Source organism: Orcinus orca, chromosome 14 (assembly GCF_937001465.1).
Source record: "Orcinus orca chromosome 14, mOrcOrc1.1, whole genome shotgun sequence".
Taxonomy (NCBI): Eukaryota; Metazoa; Chordata; class Mammalia; order Artiodactyla; family Delphinidae; genus Orcinus; species Orcinus orca.
In genome coordinates, this window is record NC_064572.1 from 26,711,664 (window position 1) to 26,726,609 (window position 14,946).

At 35.6% G+C, this 14,946-nt stretch overlaps 1 protein-coding gene across 9 annotated transcripts in view; it reads right to left on the reverse strand.

Moving 5' to 3' along the window:
* HERC4 (HECT and RLD domain containing E3 ubiquitin protein ligase 4) overlaps nucleotides 1-14,946 on the reverse strand; it is a 233,937-nt gene that overhangs the window by 27,890 nt on the left and 191,101 nt on the right. For 6 of the 9 annotated variants that reach the window (XM_049697176.1, XM_004280823.4, XM_033407638.2 and 3 more), the window contains 2 exons: nucleotides 11,464-11,583; nucleotides 2,398-2,421 (listed from right to left, as the gene is read on the reverse strand). In XM_049697176.1, coding sequence (XP_049553133.1) covers nucleotides 2,398-2,421; nucleotides 11,464-11,583 — 144 coding nt within the window. Of the gene's footprint in view, nucleotides 1-2,397; nucleotides 2,422-11,462; nucleotides 11,584-14,946 lie in introns of those variants that run through there. The other 3 variants (XR_007471390.1, XM_033407639.2, XR_004477446.2) reach the window with 2 other exon arrangements.

A 14,946-nucleotide genomic window follows, 5' to 3' on the forward strand; every position in this document is an offset into this window, starting at 1 on the left:
AAATAAAAAATTAGCTTATTAGTACAAATTGGTTTGTAACTTCTTGTAGGTACTGTCATTTCTTGTGTAAAGTTGATCATATTCTTGGTTTATTCACTTTTGTGTCATTCAGGAATTATAAATAAAATGTGGCTTATTTCTTTTTTAAATTTAATTTTATTTTTTATACAGCAGGTTCTTATTAGTTATCCATTTTATACATATTAGTGTATACATGTCAATCCAAATCTCCCACTTCATCACACCACCGCCCCCCCCTCCCGCCACTTTCCCCCTTTGGTGTCCATACGTAAAACGTGGCTTATTTCTGAATATAGAATTTTTACTGATAATTAGATGAGGCATTGGAATAACCCTAATTCCTAATTTTAGGAGATAACTGTATACTTGAGAATCCATAAAATTGTAAATTACAGGTATCTTTTGCTTAACATCTTAACTCCAAGTTTCAGTGAATTAGGCTGCAAATTTATTCTAAATGTGGGGCTCCTATGTTAAATACAGTTCCCAGTTCTTATATGTTAGGGCTACTCTAGCAAGTGAGGCCAATGATAAGCAATCTACTTATTCATTCAACAGATATTTACTGCCAGGTCATTAGGGGGACAACACTATTATAAGCCCAACAATCTGTTCATTCATTTAACTTACAAAATAAGCACGATTAGTATTATTATTTTCTGTCAATCTTCAAAGTTGATCAATAATAGCTGATCTATTATTACCATTATCAGACATTAGTCACCTTATCAACAATTATTTATCCTAGCAGGTAAAACATAGTGATTGATTGCTAAGTTTTTAACAGGGCAGAAAAATACAAAGAGCTATGAATTGCCAGTCACAGATCTTGCAGTTGGAGGATGTTATACTACCATATACCCAACAAAGCAAAATTTTTGTGCCAGCCTTGACACAGAGCCCCTTCTTATTATAAGGCTTCCAGTGAAGACTTAATACACCATGAAACAATCCTCTTCTTTTTAAGTTCTTAGAAAGTTCTTTATATTAAGTCTGAATCTGCATTTCTATACATCACTTGGTTTTCTATTTCAGTCTTCATTCTGCCCCTGCAGGGAAGTTTATATGGTTTAGATACTTCGTGCTGCCATGCTCTCCCTAGGATGTCTTTTTCCCACACTAAACATGCCGTTTTTCCAACCATCCTGAAAATAATATGGTTTCCAGCTCTACTCCATCCTAACCGCCTTCTTTTATTTTATTTATTTATTAGGCTGCGCCGGGTCTTAGTTGTGGCATGTGGGATCTAGTTCCCTGACCAGGGATCGAACCTGGGCCCCCTGCATTGGGAGCATGGAGTCTTAACCACTGGACCACCACGGAAGTCCCCAATAACCTTTTTTTAAATGTATTTCAATTTGTCTAAGCCTCTTTCAACTATGGCCATCAAAAACAATGAAATAATTCAATAGTGCCCAATCAGTATAGAACACAAGACTATCAACTTGTTGTTCTCAACATGAAAGACAATATGCTGAGCGACATTAACCCTTAAGTAAGTTATCATTCTTGGCTATTTCTCATATGACAAGTTTACCCTCCACCCTGTATTTGTGTCACTAACTAGCTATGGATGATAGAAAGTCTTTTTACTACTCTGAAACTCTGAAAGACTGAGATGATTTCTAAAGTCCCCTTTGGCTCCAAAACTCTTTGATTTCATAATTTTATGTGCTACTTCTATTTGAGGATGAGGAAGCAAACAATGTCAGGCCCATAGTTTAAAGCTACTTCTAAATGCTTCATTGGTTCAAGTGCTGTGAAAAAAGCAAAGCAAACAACAAAACCTGAAGTCTATAACAGAAGTATAATACAACATTCCCAGGTATTAAAAAGGTGGCTCAGGATTGTTGATTATGTAAGCCAAAGTGCCAGAACTTTATATATTAAGATAGTACATTAAACAAAGTGAGGGAGATGACCATACTGAAAGTTTATTCTATTTTATGGCCATTTTGAGTGTCAATTATTAGTTTAAAAATTGAAAATCATTCTACTTCTCCAACATAAAACATTTTCTGCCTTCTGGGTAGGCATCCGTGAAATTTTATAAGTTTGCTTTTTTGTATTCTGAGGACACCGTAAATTTTATACTGGAAGGCTTTAGGAGGATAGGAACTATTTTAAGACAAACATTGTTAAAAGGCATCATATATAGGTGTAATGCTAACTAAAGCAGAGGGTCTAATTTTCTTCAGAAAATTCCTCTGAAATGTTATACAGGGCAAGTTCTATACACTCATTAAAATATATATGTATATATACATATATATGTTTTAAAGTCACAAAAAAGAGGAACTTTGGGGTCTTCAATCACTTAAGACAAAACAGAGTATATCTTACTCTGAACATGAGACTTTATTACACCAAACTTACCTCAGTTAATCCATGGTTGACATCCTAAGACAGCAGTGCAGAACGTAACAGTAATGAGGAAAGAGCATTGTTAGTGTCCAAATTTAACTATTTCTATTCAAAGCAGCATTTCATTTATTTTGCTATAGCAGAATACTGAATTAATGAAGTAGACCAAAATACATCTACAACAAAACTTACCCTTTCCACATATACCTGATATATCTATAAATGTAATAAGACCTTCGTTTCAGGTATCTTGTGATCATAAAATCATTGAGGCTTGAACATAATGAAATTTGGTTTCAGCAACTAAGTTACGCCATTTGCAGAATTTAGGTAGAACAGGGAAACTAATCCTAAGCCTAACTTGGTCTTGAAGAAATAATTTTATGGCCCAATCTCTCCACCTGGAAAATGGAGAAAATATCCCCCAGATTTTAAGACTTGGTTAATCTTGACAGAATATTTGGAAAGTGTTTAGTAGATTAAAATGCTATGTGGAAAGTGAGAAAATAAGTCATAATTGTTTTTATTCATCAGAAATAAACAGTGAAACACAGGTATCTTATATTAAGCGTTCTTTAACACTGAATTAGCTAAAACAAAGTACAAGACAGGGCATAGGGGTTGGTAAGTAGAAAGAAGAAATGAAGAGAGAAAGAGGTATTTATGGAGGATATAATAAAGAAAATTATAATGAAAGCTTACCACTGCATCGAACAGAAATGCACAACATTTTCTTGAAGAAAGCTTTCATATATTCTCAGGGTATAGCCTCAAATAAAGTGCTAGAATCTCCAAAAGTACGTTACTAAATTTGCAGATGGCACCTCGTATACTGAGGAATTAATCTTACCCAAAGAGAGGTCTGATTTTGCCCTCAGCTACTGGGAGATGATCCACAGGACTTTGGAACGTCATACCTGGACAGGAGTATCTTTGTTTGCCTGGAGGCTCTGGGACATGTGGTTATCAGTTCTGCCTCCAGAAGGTCTGGAAAGTAAAGGTCAGCCACATGGGCAGTATGTGATGGAACCTCAATAAAAACTCTGGGCACCAAGGCTCCAGTGAGCTTCCTTGCTTGGGAATACCCTGAGAGTATTGACACAGATGGATGCTGGGAAAATAACTTGTCCATGACTCCTCAGGGAGAGGAAAACAGAAGCTCAGCCTTTGGTACCTTTCCCAGACTCTACCCTTATGCACTTTTTCCCTTGGCATTTTAATCTGTACTCTTTCCCTATAATAAACTATAGACGTCACTATAACAGTTTCCAGTTAGTTCTGTGAAGTCTTGTAGCAAATTACTGAACCTGAGAATGGTTCTAGGAATCCTCTAAGCTTGCAATTGGTATCAGAAGTGAAGGCAGTCTTGTGTGGACGATTCCCTCTAACTTTGTAATTGGCTAAATTCTTGCACGCCACAAGGGGTATCACTGGAAGTTTTAAGGTATTAGCAAACACTTAGGGTTTGTTCACTATATTGTGCTAAATAAAGCCAAAGCAATGTAAGCATAAGTAAAATATGACTCTAACTTCCTGTTCTGAGAAAGGTAATTATTGATAATAGCTTCTTTCAAAAAATTCAGAGTACCAAGTTATCACTATATACGTGCCCCATTGGGCACGTTAACAGAAGAATATATTTACAAGCTGTTTGCAGAAAAACCCTTTTAGATTGCACTCAGTTTAATTTAAAGCAATTTAACAGGAACAACTGAATACTTTTATAGTATATCTTGTGGGATATTTTTTAAAGTGCTGTTACAGCTAAGAAGGTGTGAATAAGCAAAGAAACACCTTTCAGTATTTTCTGACTACCTATGGCCAGCTTGAAAACTATATTTGATACCTGGTATCATGGAAGATGGATTTTATTCTTAATAATGAAACATTACTATATATGCACTTTTTTATTGCTACATGTAAAAGATAAAGGTTCTAGGCATATCCTTTAGCACTGGGAAGCCAATAAGATAGTCATAATTTATAGTGTAACTAAACCATATTAAAGCAGAACAAAAGTTTGATGGTAGAGACAGATGGGAGCTAGAAGGAATATGAAAAATAATGGGACATGTGGAAAACTTGGGAAAAGAGACTATTAGATATCAGGCAAAATGATTTACCTAGGGGAGAGCCATCAAAGGGAAAACCATATTAAGGTCATCATTAGAAATTTCAATTTAAGTGTTAAGGATCTAAGACAAAAGCTCAAACATTTAAAAAGAAAAAAAGTAAATATGTAAAAAAGCAAGGATAAACTCCTCTGGGAAATATTAGAGTTGCAAGATAGTTGTTATATTAGTTGAAACTCTAAATGAACCAAAGTAGTATTTCCAAGAAAAATTTAGAAGGAAAAAATGTGGTGGGGGGTGCAGACAGGATATTACAAAATACGTGAGGTCAATGAAAGGTCTATTGCTAAAAATTTACCACATCATTCAATGTGTGACCTACTAGTGGCTCCACATCCACATACTCAAGCACTAACTGTTGGCTGTTTGTAGACTGAGGGCCCTGAAATTAGGTCAAGGCATGCCTAATTTTAGTTACCCAATGTCCTAGAAACTTGAGTAAGAAAGACCTAAAGGAATGTTCAAAAGTCAGGGTCTCATGGTCCAAAGCAGACTTTCACTAAGGCTGCTTTTAACATCAATGGTTAATGATAGTTCTAGTTAGTTATAGACAAAAAAGATGCAACTCCTTGGCATGTTTTAGTTTCAACAAATTACTTATGGCAAAACACTGTATCATTGCTGGTGAAATCATTATTTAAGGGTATAACATAGGATTATTCTGAGGAGGTATAAACAGAGGATACCGAAGTTACTGAAGTAATTCAAATAAATATGAAAGGTGTTGGTGACTAGGCAGAAAAAAAAAAGATACTTCTAAAACACGAAGAAAATGAAAAATAAACCAATATAACTTGGTAATTCAAGGCATAAGGAATCAGTCCAAGAGTCTGCAAAACATTAATGCCATTAAAAATGACAAGGGAACTTTAAAAAGCTAGTATGAACCTTCTGGGAAATATTATAGCTGCAAGGTTTATACTGCAAGTATTAAATGTATTGCAATATTAAAGAACACAAATGTATTTTAATTTCTTCATTTCATTAAATGAGGAAGAAACTCAAACCTAGAAAGTTAAGTACTGGCCTATCTTCCCAAAGCTGGTCTCCCTAGCTGTTATGTCAGTCTATCTTCCTAGTTTGCTGATGAGCATGTCATGTTAGCTCAGCACTGTCCGCAGTTAAAGTACAAAACCTTAATGCCACAGAAGAAATACAGTAATGATTTACAAACACAGCACAATTAATATTGAAGTAAAATTTATGACTTAAAAATATATGAAGTATAATATCAAAGACTGTAAAAATGTCACCAATTTATCAAATGTATTTATTAGTACTTACTTGTATCTGACATGTCTTACATAGGCATACAGTTCTTGAAATAAGAGAATATGCACTTTAAAAAATGCTTAACTTGATTTTTAATTATAAGAGGCACAGACTCAGCATAGACCTTTCTACACTTTATTCTAAATTAATCAATTTTTACTAGATATATATTGATACATATGTACAGTAACAAAAAGTATAAGCAAGGGAAGAAAAAAGAGCAAAGAGTTTAGTTGTAACCACTAAAGTTTTTTTGTTTCTTTTGTTTGTGTTTGGCCGCACCGTGCAGCTTGTGGGATCCTAGTTACCCAACCAGGGATCAAACCTGGGCCTTGGCAGTGAAGGCATGGAGCCCTAACTATTGGACTGCTAGGGAATTCCCCACTAAAGTATTTTTATAAACAATTTTAGAGCAAAGTTAAAAGAGGTAAGCAAATAAACTGAGACTAATACCTAGAAAGTGGAGAAAAACATCAAATAGCAGAAGATAAAAAGAGAGAGAACTCATGTGCTCTTTTATTTTGCCAAGAAATTATTGTAGAGGGAGAAAAACAGATAAAAAGCAAAAGGAATCCAACTGAAAAAATGTCATACCCTAATATCAGAGTCTGGAAAAACAATCAAAACAGAGAAGCTTATACAGTAACCAGCAGGAGTAGGAGGATCAAGCAAAAACTTCATGGAAACATGAAAAGGGAAACAGGTGAAACAAGATGGGAAAATGGAAGAGGATGAGGTGAAAAGTTAGTCTCAGCTGTACAAGAGGATATTACAAGGAATGCAAAGAATTTCACAGAATTAGTTTTTAATGTTTAGAGACCAGGAAAGTATATACCTGATGGGTTCTCTTTTTTATTTTGTTTTTTTCCTTCTAGTTCTACTGAGATATAAATGACATACAGCACTGTGTTAGTTTAAGGTGTATATTCCTGATGGATTCTTAAAATCCTTGACTGGGAAAGAAAGGAAATGGAGAAAGAAATCTCAACCGACTATGGCATAAAGAGAAATATAATAAAGGTAATATATAATAAAGGTAATATAATAAAGGTAAAATAATTTTCTTGCAGTGTTTAGAACAAGGTAAAGTTTTACATATATACGTGTATATATTTATATATAAAATATATGTGTATATATATAAATACAATTTATAGACATATTTCTTATAATTCATAGTAATTATCTTCTATCAAGGAATATTTTAAACTTTCACATGAAGGAATGGAATTATTTCAAGATAACTCCTGTTCAATAATGGTATACATATGTACATTGTATACATAGATATAAGTACATATATATGTGTACATATGTCTATGTGCACATAAATACACATATACACATTTATATAATCACAAAACAGCATATGAGTATCTTTAGGATAGACACTTTAAAACTTTACTAACTTTACTTACAGGGCCAACATGATGTTCAACCTAGTATTAAGACTAGTAATGCAAGCATGAATTTTATTAAACAGCCTCAGGAAAAGTCTTTAGTGTTATGTGTAAATGTGAAAGTGATCTGAGCTCTCTCAAAGAAAGAAGCACCTTCAGATGTCATAATATAAATTAATAAACTACTTAAGAGTTAGTCAAAGACCTTCAAAGTAAATTGTCAGCTTTCTATTTCCGGAAGACTAGAAGAACCCAAATCACGGGTTCTAGATCTCATTTCTAAGATGTGACATTAAGTCCACTATGCACATTAAAGAACAAGTTTCCACTGCCACAACCACCTATTCAATACCAGTCTGTCTAAAAATGGAGAGAAAGGAAAAACATGTGGTTGAAATAGTAGAGCAATTTTCAAGTATATCAACTTAGAAAGTCTAGAAATAAGAATGTGGTCCTCTACTGTCTCCCTCTTACCAGAAAACAGTAGCACTGAAAGAATTCCTAAGGAAATTCAATTTGATATCATCACAGATACATACCAAGAGGAGTTTGGATACAAGTCTGCCAAGCTTAAAAGCAAACATTCAAACCATAGCTTTTCCATGTAGCACAAGATTACAGCTAGTTTAAAAATCCTATTAGACTGGCATTTCTCTTAACTTGTTCAGAATACAAGTAGTTTATGACCTACATACCAGAAAAAATTCGGATGTCAAAGAACATCAGATCTAATTCACAGTGATCCAAGAGGATATAACTCTCCAGGAGAGAGTGAAATAAGTCAGACAGAAAGACAAACACTATATGATACCACTTACATGTGGAATCTAAAAAATAATACAAATGAATCGATATACAAAACAGAAGAGACTCACAGACACAGAAAACAAACTTACGGTTATCAAAGGGGAGGAGGGAGGAGGGACAAATTAGGAGTAGGGGATTACAGCTACGAACTACTATACATTAAAATAGATAAGCAACAAGGATTTACTGTATAGCACAAAGAATTATATTCAATAAAAAAACTAAAAAGAAAATGTTGAGGTGGGATATAAAGCTAGGTGCTCTTATGTCACACTCCTTCCTTATCATATTTACGTTGTGAGCTGAGATTCCTGATCAAGAGAACATAATCATCTTCCATATCAAATATTAACTTGATTATTAAATTTGTAGAGTTATAATTAATTTACCAATTTGTTATGCCTTAAGAATTCTTTTAAAAGCTATGTACCAGGAGTTTAGAACTAGTTTAGTGTTTGTATATATCTAAATAAGATAATCGTAAATAAGGTAAGTGAGCTCCGGACGCGCAGGCTCACGGGCCCAGCCGCTCCGCGGCATGTGGGATCCTCCCGGACCGGGGCATGAACCCGTGTCCCCTGCGTCGGCAGGCGGACTCTCAACCACTGCGCCACCAGGGAAGCCCAACACTAAGCTTCTTAAAGGAATTATTTTATTTTAAAAGGAGTCTATATAATCACTCCAGTCTCAAAAACACTGCTCAAAGACCTAGGGCATCTAGGTGGTGTATCAGGGTTTACATGCAAGTTTTTCGATAAAAAAAGTTCATTTTCTGAATCATCAGTTTTCCTCAATGGTAAATAATTTTAATCCCTTTTATATTGCAGTAAATATTTATTTATTTTTGAATTTTATTTATTTTTTTATACAGCAGGTTCTTATTAGTTATCCATTTTATACATATTAGAGTATATATGTCAATCCCAATCTCCTAATTCATCATACCACCACCCCCCTGCAGTAAATATTTATGAAGCCCCAAATTTGCATTCTCTTGAAGATAAAATATGAGACTTCACACAAATCCTGCAGAGGGAAAATTAATAACCTCAAGAAATATGTTTTTTCTCCTGTCTTAGGGGTTCACTGGAGGAAGAGTTTGAAAAGCTTTATCTAGGTGAGAGCTTTAGTTTAAATAGGGAAGGAAAAAGGAAATATTTATTCAAAGCTTTCCAGAGGTCAAGTATTTTCTTTCTTAAAAAACTGTTGTCCCTTGACACCAGCTAACCACCCTACTTTTTTACTCCCTTCTCTTCAGCACAGAACTTCTTGAGAGTACTGCCTATGGCTTTTGTTCCCTATCCTCACCCCTAAATTTCTCTTAAGCATACTTACTCTAGACGCATTATCAAGGTTACCAATGACCTTCACGTAACCAAATGCATTGATCAATTCTATGGTTTTATCCTATTTCTCAGCAGCGTTCAATATGGTTTCTCCTTCACTTTTCAATTTTGGTTCCCACAACTCTCTCCTAGTTTTCCTCCTACCTCTCTTAACCTCCTTTGTTGATTTCTCTCCTTTCCTCATCTCATATCCATCAGCAATTCTTGGCCGTCTTACCTCCAAGAGGTACCCAAGTCCATTTCTATCTTCCATCTATACAACTACCAATCCTAGTCAAACCCATCATTTTCTCTCCCCTTATCTACTCCATTCCCCTCACTCCATCTTCCACAAAGCTGACAGAGTGGTTATTTCAGAATATAAATTACACTGTACAGTATTCACCCCCTGCTTACCACCCTCCAATGGCTTACCATAACACTTCAGATAAAATCCATGTCCCCGATCCTAATTTACTAAACCTTGCATGATCTGGCACCTGCCCATTTCTCTGATCCTTTCCCAGAACTCTCCCCATTCCCATATTTTAGCCATACTGGCCTTTTTCTATTCTTCAAACATGACAAGCTTGCTCTCACCTAAGGTCTTTTAGTAGATGTAATTTTTCCTGAAATTTTCTTTGCTCTGATCTTACATGGCTGCTTTTTGTCATTTAGATTACAGATCATACTTCATTAGACAAGACTTTTCTGATTACCCAATCACAAGAAACCATCCTGTCTTTATTACCTTCTCTTATTTTAATTTTCTATATAGTGCATATTATAAGCTTTTTTTTTTTTTTTGCTTTACTTGATTACTATCCATCTTGTCCACTAGATTATAAGTTTCATGAGAACAGGGCCTTATCCATCTGGTTAATCACTGTATTTCTTATACTAAATAAGTGCCTGTTACAAAGCAGAGTCTTAATAAGTATTTGTTGAATATGCAAATGAGCAGACATAAATCTGTAGGATGTTTGTAAACTTGACTGAGTCTCCTAGTGATTCTGCAGGAAAAAATAAAATCAACAAATCTCTCCCAATCCAGATCCAAGTATCTAGGGAAGCAAACATGTACTAGAAGTGACCTGATTCCTATAGGTAAGAGCATCCTAAAAACAGCATGCACTAACTGCACTGCCATTCAAAAACTACTGTACTTTCTAAGTGCCTACTAGACATATTTGAGATACTGTAAGAAGTGCTGGTGAATAAACTGACAGAGTGCCTATCCACAAGGATCTTGCAGTTGGTACCTAGCAAGTAATGAAAGGTTATTCACCTTCCTAGAACTGTTACAAGCATGTTGCTTAAATTACCTGCTTCAGGGGTGGAAAAGTTGGCCTTAAGTATATTATAATGGTTAGCAAATAAGAGTCTAAACCTGTTTTATATCTAGCTGCTTAGCAATTTCTATACTGAAATTTTGTGTGACTAATTAAAGTTTTATAAGACTATGATATTAGTTTTATTTTTATTTTATTTTTTTGGCCATGCGGCACGTGGGATCTTAGTTCCCTGACCAGGGATTGAACCCTCACCCGCTGCGGTGGAAGTGCAGAGTCTTAACCACTGGACGGCCAGGGAAGTCCCTATGCTATTATTTTAATTAAGTATCTAGTTATTAGAGACTTAGCCACATGGAAAGAAATATGTGGCACTTGTGGAGGTATGCCAAAAAACTGAAATCAAATTAAGCACATAAAAGGGGAAAAATAAAAACTAGAATCAATGGTACCACAGCTCACTTCTGGTAGTTCTGAGGCACCGATCTCACAATTTTAATACGTTCTTAGAGTTCAAGTATCAGAGACTCCAGTATCCTCAACATTAGAGAATTAAGAGACAACCTCATGCAAAATAAATGAGACTTAGAAAAATAAGTCATATTTGCATTTTTCTGTAGAAAAGTGTAATCTATCTCTTTGGTTTGGCTTTGGTATAAGAACAGAATGCTTACTTATAAATACTGTATAATATATAACTGCTCCTTTGCAATATGCTTTTATTTAAAAAATGAGCTCTGAATAAAAGCTCTGAAAAAGCTTTGTTGTTTCAAAAATACACAATTGTTCCTTTTGTATTAGAACAAATGATACATCAAAATGAAACCATAAAATGCAATAGGAAACATACCATTCCATAGGCCTGCTGTTGGACCCAGTTGATATAATCATTCCGTATGTCTATCAATTCTTGTACTTCATGTATATAAAATTTATCATATTGTATAATCTGTCCAGTTTTCTCATTTACCTACAAAAAACAAAAATGTAATTAACATTAAATTTAACCAGTACCTAAGAAAGAGACTGAAAAATGTTTAAATAGAATTGAGACTTCTTAGCTATTTTCTCTTCCTATAAAAGAATAATTTACTGAGTGCCTACCATATGCAAAATGCTAGTTAAGTGCTACGGGAAACACCAAGATTTATAAGATGTGATATCTGTATTTAGTATCTCAAAATCCATTAAAAAATATTTATGTAACCACCACACAATAGGAGATATGTACCATAAGTATATATATTATACAAAGACTAGAAACTATAAAGTCTTCTGGTTGGGAATGGGACTTAAATAATAGTAAGAATAGCTAATGCTTGTTAACCATCACTCAATAGTGGCATCTGATTATAATAAACTAAGAGGATGACATTTGGGTAGGATGTGAAAAATGAAGACAGTGCAAATTACCATACTAGAAAATTACTTACTAATTACAAAAGGAAAAACAAGTCTTAACAGTGGAGACCACCACCTTAACTGAGTGATCAAACTAACCACCACCCCTACTAGGACAATCAAATATTATGTTCCTGTTGGGACTTCCCTGGCAGTCCAGTGGTTAAGACTCCGCGCTTCCACTGCAGGGGGCGCAGGTTCCATCCCTGGTCAGGGAACTAAGATCCCACGTGCCTCGAAGCACGGCCAAAAAAAAAAAAAAATTTTCCTGCTGATATAATGCAACAGGAAGTACAGACATTATCTGTGAACCAAGAAAATGTCTAACCTGAATCTAGTCAAGTCCTTGATTCAAATTCCAGTTTATAGGAAATACAGGAAAAGAGGAACAAGTTAAACATCATTATAAGGAAACAGACAATTATCCTAATTGTAGGAACTTTACAAGAAGACTGGCCAGGACTCTCCAAAAAGTCAAGGTAATGAGATCGAAAGGTGGGGGTTATTCTAAATTAAAAGAAACTACAAGAGTTCTAGTGCTGGATATGGCAGAGTACTTTTTATCAGACTAATCCTCCTGACAATAACAGTTATAATCTCTGAACAGTATATTAAAAAAAACAACAATTTAAAAACACTGGAGATCAACCCAAAGCAGGCAGAAACAAGAATGAACACAATCTCTGAAAGAAGGAAAGCACATGTTGAGAACCACATTTTTTTTTTAACATGGGAGTACTTCCAAAGCAGCATAAGGGGTAGGGGATGTAGCACATGCAGAAAGCAACAGTTTTATCAGACAGAGAAGTGTGAGATTGAAGCTGCCAACATGGCAGACAATGAGGAAGAAAAATCCCAGAAAGGAATCCTGAGGACAAAGTCCCCAAATCTGCATGTAAATCCCCCCCCACCTCTTTGGCTAACTCTTAAACCATGAAAGCACAAGTGAGATTTGGGGTGGGGGGACAGGGACGGACAACACCCCAACAGAAAGCAGCAACTGGGAGGCTACTCTTAAGAGTACATTTCAAGACAAGCATCTCCAGAGGGGAAAAAAGGTACATTTCATAATGATAAAAGAATTAATTTATCAAGAAGTCATGACAACCCCAAATAACAGCGCTTCAAAATACAAGAAGGGAAAATTGACAGAACCACCATCATCGTTAGAAGTTTTAACACCCCTCTCTTGGTAACTGATTTACAAAAAAAAAAAAAGAAGGGCAAAATCAGTAAGTAAGGAAGATTTGAACATCAGTTTCAACCAACTTGAACTCGTTGCCAGAAGAGAGGGAGGTGGGGGCAGGAGAGAAATAGGTGAAGGAGATAAAGAGGTACAAACTTTCAGTTATGAAATAAATGAGTCACAGGTATGAAAGTGTACAGTGTGGGAAATATAGTCAATAATTATGCAATATCTTTGTATGGTGACAGATGACAACTAGACTTACCATGGCAATCATTTTGAAACGTATAGAAATATCAAATTATGTTTTGCACCAGGAACTAATATAGTGTTATAGGTCAACTGTACTTCAAAAACAAACTCAGAAAAGGAGATCAGATTTGTGGTTACCGGAGGTGGGGGTGGGGGGAGGGGGAAGTGGATGAAGGGGGTCAAAAGGTACCAACTTCCAGTTATAAGATAAATAAATACTAGGGATGTAACGTAAAACAACATAAATATAGTTAACACTTCTGTATGTTATATGTATGAAAGCTGTTAAGAGAGTAAATCCTAAGAGTTCTCATCACAAGGAAACAAATTTTTGTCTATGTCTTTAATGTTGTATCTATATGAGATAATGGATGTTGAGTAAACTTATTGTGGTAATCATTTCATAATGTATGTAAGTCAAATCATTATTGCTGTACACCTTAAACTTATACAGAGCTATATGTCAGTTATATCCCAATAAAATGGAAAGAAAAAATAGAACATTCCACCCAGTAATTGTACATGGGATGTTCACTAACATATATCATAACCTGGACCATATAACAAGCCTTAATAAATATAGTTAAAAAAATCCAACATATACAAAGTATGTTCTTTGACCACAACAGAAATAAACTAAAAGTCAATAACAAAAATATATTTGGAAAATCCTAGAAAACTAGCAATTAAAACACTTCTAAATTACCCCAAACTCTCCTTGTATCCATCAGAGAGCTAAAGTCACAAGATAACAAAGTAGCCTGAAGTCCAAGGATGGACAGATACTTCCAAAGAAATGGGTCACCATGGCAGAGCAAGAGGAAGTTTAGCACTGTCATACAAGCAGCGAAGAAGAAATCAGCTAAAATTCTAAGAAATTGCTTAAGGCTGAGTATGGGATAACTTGAGAGGATAAAACCCCCGGGAGCCTCAGACAGTTTGCACTCACTCATAGACTCTTGACACAGACCTCTACTGGGTGCCCAGGAGGATGAGTGGAAACAGGGCAGGAGATCAAGAGACTCTCTCAGTGGTGCAAGGCATTGGCTGCCTCTGTGAGAAAGAAACAAGGCCTGCCACCCCGTCCAGATCCTTCTCTCACATAGAGAAAGCAAAAACTTTAAGCCACTGAGGAAGGGGAAGCAAATTCTATGCCATGTTGCTGGAAGAGGGGAAAAATCCTCAATCCTTGGGAAGAAGGGGGACAAGAACTGTCCTGAGCCCAGAATCTTGTATCAGTAGCGCTAGAGGCTCTCTACTGCTGGGGGTGGGAGCAGAAACTCTGAGAAAATCCCATCCCCGAGACCCTGGTACACACCCAGCTATCTACCTAAGACCAACACTATACCACAATAACAAAGAACTTTTTCTGTCCCTTCTCCTCTACCAATTTTGAAAGCACTAAGTAATAAGCAACACCAGCTCACCACTGAGGCGGGGCAAAAGTGGGGAGAGAAATCCCTCTTTGGAGCAGGCATGCAGAGTGAAGCACAA